Here is a 7,270-nt window from a genome sequence, read left to right on the forward strand (position 1 = left end):
GGGGCAGGAAGGGGTGTGGGGATGGGGGCCAGGCCTGTGCGGGGAGCCGGGCCCAAGTGCAGCGGGGTGAGGGGATGAGGTGGACGGGGTGGGTGTTGCTGGCTTGAGCAAGGGGTCCCAGGCCTCTCTGTCAGAGCTGGGAGGCCCAGCCGGGCTGCGCTCAGGAAGGCACTGCCATTGTTTCCACAGCGCTGGTTGATCCGTGCTGGGGTTCTGGAGGCAGCACCACGGGTGCTGTTGCCTGGGTCCTGGCCGTTGCCTGGGTCCTGTAAGGCGTTGAAGTCAGGGCAGCTCGGCCTCCTCTCTGCCTCTACTCCTGGACAGAGCACGGATGTGGCCTCCCTCACCTCCGAGGATAGGGCTGTGAGGGTCAGTCCCCGGCTCCCTCCTGCTGGCTGCCCAGGGTGCCTGGGTGTTTCCTGGAAATCCTCAGGCCAGGGATGGGGGTCCAGGTGGGACCTGAAGTTGGATCTGCCCTGGGGACAGGGCTGCCAGTGATGTCTGTGCTGTCAGCAGGACGCTTGGCCAGAGAACACAGCCCAGGTGCCTGCCCACAAAACCACCGAGCCTGGGGCAGCAGCAGAGTGTGGACAGGCAGAGGGGGTCTCAGTGCCCCGAGCTGCCGTAAGGAAGCACCACAAACAGAAGTGTACTGTCTTGCGATTCTGGAGGCCAGAAGTCTGGTCTGAGATCAAGGTGGTGGCAGGGGTGGCTGTTCCTGAGCCATAAGGGGCACTTGTCCAAGCCCTCCAGCTTCTGGGGCTTGCTGGCTGCTTCTGGCATTCCTAGCTTGTCATCACCCTGATCTCTGCCCTCATGTTCTCATGGCACCCTCCCTGTGCACATCTGTCTCCAAATCTCCTCTTTTATAAGGACATGGCAGCACTAGATTAGGGCCCATCTTCATGGAGTAGGACCTCATCTTAACTAATTACATCTGCAGCAACTTTATCTCCAAATGTGATCCTATTCTGAGATACTAGGGGTAAAGACTTCAAAATATGAAATTGGGTGGGGGGACACAGTTTAACTTATAACTGGAGTATTATTCTCCGTGGTCCTGATGGCAGGTGTCCAGGATGCATGCTGGCATGGAGGGTGCGGGCATCCTGGAGGCTGTGCCGCTGGCCCCCAGCCCACGTTGGCTGAGAAAAACCAGTGCGGGGCAGACAGAGCCTCATCTCCAGCCTTCATCTGCAAGCATGGGATGGTGCTATGAGGGCTTCATTCTTCAGGTTTGCTGATGTGATGGTGATGTTCTCCAGGGGCTCCCTGACCAAGATTGGCCAGTGTTCCTCCTGGGGGTGAGAACCTGGGAGGGGACTGCCTCAGGCCTCCAGGCCTCTGTCAACACTGATTCTGGGCTCAGACAGTGTTCCAGGGGGCAGCGGGTCCTGTCCTTCCTTCTGGCCACTGAGGATCCACAGCCTGCAGGGTCCAGATCTGTCCAGGGCCAGGGAAACGCTGGGGGCAAGGATGGAAGGTGGCGGTGGGTGTGCTGCATCCCTGAGATACCTGCAGGCTGTGTGGGTGGGAGGAGCTCCTGGGACACTCACACTGGGACAGCTCCTGGGAAATCCCCCAGGCGCCGACTGTGGGCAGCGACATCATCACGTGTTCATGGATTTGTTCTGGGTTTGATGAACAGACATTCTGCGAGCACTGCCTGAAGCCAGCCCAGGGTGCCTGGGATTGGGCTTGAAGTTGGGTGGAGGAGGGAGAGGGAGGAGGGACTCTGGCAGAAGACAGTCCCATAGAGCTCTGTTCAGAGTAGCAAGCCTAGAAGAACCACACGGGCATGACACAAACGTGATGGACGTCCAAGCTTCCAGCGCTTCTCAGGCACGTGCATGCTGAGCCAGAGCGGAAAGGCCTAGGCAGGGGGCAGGGCAGGGCAGGGGCTGTGAGCCCAGGGTGGACTCCAGAGATGGAGGGGCTGCGGCTTGCAGGTGGGAAGGATCCTCCCTGAGTGGCTGCCTTTGAGGGGAGCCAGTTGGACTTTGCGGGAGAAGGATGCAGAGCCTTGCAGGCTGATATGGTGGTGCCCTCGGGCATTTGTATGTGGCAGGGCCCACCATAAAGAGGGGGCAGAGACAGGTCGTCTGCCTGGGAGTGGGGTCCTAGGTCCCCTCCAATTTGGGGGCCTGGCTTGTTGGGGGCCCAAGGCCTCTCAGGACGACCTCCCAACCTTGGACTGTAGATGCCAGCTAGTCAGGGTCCCTCTCAGCACAACGCTGACCACCTGTGTTCCCTCCCGCAGCCATTGTGAATCCCAAACAGCCCAAGGAGACACCCAAAAGCTTCAGCTTTGACTACTCCTACTGGTCACACACCTCGGTAAGCCGGGACCCTGGGTTGGGGGAGGCGGGGCAGCAGTGTGCAGGCCGTGTGGCCCTCAGGGTCCCTCAACCTCTCTGAGCCGCTCATTCCTCTCTAACGGGCGAGGACCCCACCGTGCTCCCCTGCAAGGTCACCCTGAGCGGCCCATGCAGGGTCCCCAGCGAAGGCAGTGATGGAGGCTGCAGGGACTAAGGGGACTTCAGCTCCCTGTGGGGAGTTTCCAGGGTCAGAACTGTCTGTCCATCTGCTGGTGACTTTTCCCCAGACGTCCCAAAGTCAGAATGCCCAAAGCTGACCCTGAGCCTGCCTGGACGCTGTGCCCTGCACTCTGGGAGCCCAGGAGACCCCTGGACTCTTCTCCTTCCCTCCTTCCCCGTCCAGTCCACACTGAGCCCCGTCCTCCACCTGCCAGCTCCTGGACCCTTCTAGAAGATATGCAGCCTCCTCATCTAAGCCCCTCATGTCTGTATCTCTGAGCACCTGCCCCCCATAACAGCCCCAGGGTTCCCTGCTTCTGCCTTCCCCATCCAGTCCGTCCTCCTTCCAGGATGACCCCCAGCCAACCACCCTGTCCCCCTGCTGAAAGTGCCCCACTGCCCTCAGGACAGTGTCCAGGTGCCGTAGCCCAGCCTGTAGGGTCTCTGGGTCTTCGCACTCTGCCCCCAGTCCCAGCTCTTGTCACCCCTGCTTGTCACGGTCACATGGAACTTACTTTGGTTTTGAGGTCCCACCTTTGGGACTTTGACATGCTGTTCCCTCTGCTGGAAGCCATCCTGCCTCCTGCCTGGCCGGCCGCTCTTCATCCCTCGTCTGTGACACAGAAGGCTCCTCCTCCAAGAAGCTACCCCACAGGCAGGAGTAGGATGGGGCTTAGGCATCCCTCCCCGCTGTGCTGCCCTGGTACCCTGAGGCCCTGGGCACCCTCTGGCTCCACGGACATGAAGGGCTGAGCCTCGAGTGCACCCAGCCTCCTGCAGCTTCATTCCTTCCTTGTCCTCCAGCCCGAGGACATCAACTACGCATCTCAGAAGCAGGTGTACCGGGACATTGGCGAGGAGATGCTGCAGCACGCCTTTGAGGGATACAACGTGTGCATCTTCGCCTACGGGCAGACGGGTGCCGGCAAGTCCTACACCATGATGGGCAAGCAGGAGAAAGACCAGCAGGGCATCATCCCGCAGGCACGAGGCGGGGGTAGCCCCGGCGGATGGGGCGGGACACGCTGAGACTGAGAATTCCGGGCCAGGCGCCCCTGAGAGCAGCCCCCAGAGAGCAGGGAGTCAGGAGGGGAAGGCCAGCTGGGTCGACGGTGGGGTTGGGGCAGGTGACAGCCAGATGTGGCCGTGAAGCTGCAGACCCAGGCCCTAGGTGCGGGAAGAGCCCTGGCCTTGGACAGGGTCCACCTTGATCATGTGCCTAGGAGAGCAGCTGGGAGAGCCCTGGCTGGGGCAGCTGATCTCTGAGGGTGTGAGGGCTGGCAGTGTGGGCAGAGAGAGGTGCTCAGGACAGAGGTGACCAAACACCAGACACAGCAGTTCCTCATTTGCTGCAGGAACCCTGAGTCCCCAGCCATTCCCCTGGGCAGGTCTCTGGACCTGAGTTGGTCACTAGTACTTTGCCTGCTGAGGGAAGGGACATAGCTGAGATGTCTGTAGGATGGCAGAGCCAGGGGGAGGGGTAGACGACACACAGGAAGGGATCCGATACCAGCTAGGGACCCCTGAGTTAAGAGAGAGACACTGGCTCCTCGGCTACAGACTTTCTCAGTGCCTTTACCATGACGTGTGTGGTGAGGTTGCAAGAGGGGCCTGAGAGGGTGGCATCCCGCCTGGCGCAGGCTGCCCACAGCATCGCTAGGGGCGGGGTTCCAGGGAGCAGCCCCAGCCCTCCCTGGCTGACTGTCCCCCCACTCCTGCAGCTCTGCGAGGACCTCTTCTCTCGGATCAACGACACGACCAACGACAACCTGTCTTACTCGGTGGAGGTAGGGCCCCCGCCCGCTCTCGGCCCCTGGGGCAGGGCTGGGAACCCCGTGTGGCTGGCAGTGCTTTTCTGATGCAAAGTGAGTGGCCACCACGGGTCTCTGCACCCAGCTTGTCCCTCGCTCATTCAAGTGGCAGGCAAGACGACGGGCCTGGGCAGGGCTCGAGACCCCCAAAGCACAGAGTGACGAGGTGATCCCACCTAGCGGGTGTTTCTCCAGCAGCTGCTCTGTGCTGGGGCAGGGACAGGCACCTCAGAGCTCAGGGCCTGCCCATGCCTGCTGTGGCGGGGTGGCCCTGGCATGCGTGTGTCCTAGAGCCCAGGATGGCAGTGGTGAGGGAGGCCGGATTGACACCCCTGCCTCGCACATACACACAGGAGCTGCAGACTGGGAGTCCGCTGCCCAGCAGGTGGCGCCCACCCTCTCACTCGGGTCCTGATGGCGGCCCCCACCCCCTCACTCAGGGGTCCTGATGGCGGCCCCCACCCCCTCACTCAGGGGTCCTGATGGCGGCCCCCACCCCCTCACTCAGGGGTCCTGATGGCGGCCCTCACCCCCTCACTCAGAGGCCCAGCAGGCAGCCCCTACCCCATCACTCAGGGGTCCTGATGGCGGCCCCCACCCCCTCACTCAGGGGTCCTGATGCTGGCCCCTACCCTGTCACTCAGGGGTCCCCCCAGTGGCAGCCTCACTCCCTGGCCTCAGGGGTCCCTGACGTACTGGCTCTGCCCTGCAGGTCAGCTACATGGAGATTTACTGTGAGCGTGTCCGTGACCTCCTGAACCCCAAGAACAAGGGCAACCTTCGGGTGAGGGAGCACCCACTGCTGGGGCCCTATGTTGAGGACCTCTCCAAGCTGGCTGTCACCTCCTACAATGACATCCAGGACCTCATGGACTCAGGGAACAAGGCCAGGTGGGTGGGGGGACTCGCCGATCCTCCCTGCCCTCCTGTCCCACCACCTCTCCCCGGAGGAAGCCCCTCCGCCTCGGTCCTGGCCCTTTTCTGTAGGGTCCATCTGTGCCCCGTGGAGGTGTGGCCTCCTGAGCCCGAGGTCGTTCAGGCCTGTGCCAGCCCGAGAGAGGCCGAGGGCGCCCCCGGTGCAGGGGACACCGTCACCTTCATGGGGCTTCTCCTTCACGGGGGTCTGCGTCCTCCAGCTGAGGCGCCCAGGGGCTGCTAGCAGCATCTGTGGCTGCTGCCTTGGTGGGGCAGCTGTTCTGCCAGTCCCAGGGGTCCAGATTCTGTGTGGGGGCCAGCGTGCTGGGGTCGGGGGCATGTGGGGGGCGGTTGGTTGCACAGTGCTACAGCAATAAGCAACCCAGCTCCTTGGCCTCTGCTGCCCTGGGCCTCCTGCCTGGGATGCCCTGGTTGTCATGGCAACAGACCCCCTCCGCCATCCAGGACTTCCTGAGGGTGAGGTGATGGTCCCTGTCACTCTCAGCTCCTGAGGTCGTGAGTCACACTCTGCGCCATCCTGCACCCCTTCGGTGGCCCCACAAGGGCCAGTGGGTGGGGGTGCTGTTCCTGATGAGACCCACAGTGCACCCTGGCCATCGCTGTGACCCCTTGCTGGAGCGGGCCCTGGGCTGCCGCATGCCATCCGCTGAGTCTTGGGAGCCTTTCCTGAGGTCCCTGGCAAGTCAGGTTGGCATCGGGACCAACTCCAGGCCACCCTCAGCAGTCTTGGGCTTCCCAATCTGGAGGACCGCCCTGCTGACCCATGACATCTCCTGTGGGGTGTGGCAGGCTCCTTGGCTTCCCAGAGCCGCGGGTGTGGGCCATGGTGGCGTGGACAGTGGACAGCCCCTTCCCCTCCCATATCATGGCCATGGAGGGCTCCTGCCCAGCTGGGCACTGCATGGGCTTCTCTGTGCCCAGGAGTGGGACGCTTCCCCAGCCACTGCTGCCCTGAATACACTAGGCAAGTGCTGGGGCTGAGGATGCCACTGTGGGCAGGTGGCCGTGGGCCCTGCTGGAGTCCTGGCAGGAGGCACCATCAGTGCCAGGACCGGCAGGGCGGTCCCTGGGGTCTGGGGGTGCTGCCCCCCGATGACCCGGTTCATGAACTTGTACCCAGCCACAGGACGAGGGGTAACCGTGTGTGGCTTTCTGCTCCTCAGGACCGTGGCGGCCACCAACATGAATGAGACCAGCAGCCGCTCCCACGCTGTCTTCAACATCATTTTCACCCAGAAGCGCCATGATGCAGAGACCAACATCACCACGGAGAAGGTGAGTGAATGGACTCACAGGCGGTGCCACCGAGGGCAGTGGCTGGTGGTCGGGGTGGGGGTGGAGGTCAGGCCAGTGGGGGCAGCACAAGGACATCAGGCCCAATGCTGGCCTGTGCAGGGCAGGCAGTGTCCTCACACTTACACTGGCACCAGGTGTGGACGTCCCCCTCCCTGCCCCAGAGGCCCTCCTCCCATGCCTTGGCATTCTCCATGGACCAGGCCAGGGGTCCGTCTTCTGGGGCTTTTGGCTGGACAGCCAGTCCAGGCTTCTGGGAAGGGCAGTGGGAGGGCACCCAGCCTCTCCCTGACCATCTCTGACTCTGCCCCCTGCCCTCGCACCCCAGCCATCCAGGCCTGGGGGCACCTCAGCCACCTCCCAGTTGGGGGCTCATTCAGGCAGCCGCATGGGGAGCACAAAGGTGCTGAGTGGAGTGAGGGCTGCTCAGTCCCAGATGGTGCTGGAGGTCTGCCAGGCACATCCTCCTGACCGGGACTCCATCAAACAGTGAGCGGGGTCTCAGGATGGCTAAGGTGGGTTGGGGGACAGACGGGGGTGAAGCTGGACGAGGTTGGCCCAGCTTCCTGCCCTGCTGCCCTCGCTGGTGGGCACTGAGGGGGTCCTGCGGTGTCTGTGGGCAAGTCCTGCCCTTCAGCTGTGGCTCAGGAGGGGCCGGGCCTCTCGGTGCAGGGCCTCCCACCTCAGGCTGCA

The 7,270-nt window shown here is 62.8% G+C and overlaps 1 protein-coding gene across 1 annotated transcript in view; it reads left to right on the forward strand.

The window, feature by feature from the left end:
* KIF1A (kinesin family member 1A) overlaps positions 1-7,270 on the forward strand; it is a 107,919-nt gene that overhangs the window by 28,994 nt on the left and 71,655 nt on the right. The window contains exons 3-7 of the mRNA XM_011929570.1: positions 2,261-2,337; positions 3,342-3,521; positions 4,259-4,324; positions 5,061-5,239; positions 6,448-6,559. Of these exons, the coding sequence (XP_011784960.1) occupies positions 2,261-2,337; positions 3,342-3,521; positions 4,259-4,324; positions 5,061-5,239; positions 6,448-6,559 (614 nt within the window). The remainder of the gene's footprint in view (positions 1-2,260; positions 2,338-3,341; positions 3,522-4,258; positions 4,325-5,060; positions 5,240-6,447; positions 6,560-7,270) is intronic.

Source organism: Colobus angolensis, unplaced genomic scaffold, assembly GCF_000951035.1.
Source record: "Colobus angolensis palliatus isolate OR3802 unplaced genomic scaffold, Cang.pa_1.0 Scaffold82, whole genome shotgun sequence".
Taxonomy (NCBI): Eukaryota; Metazoa; Chordata; class Mammalia; order Primates; family Cercopithecidae; genus Colobus; species Colobus angolensis.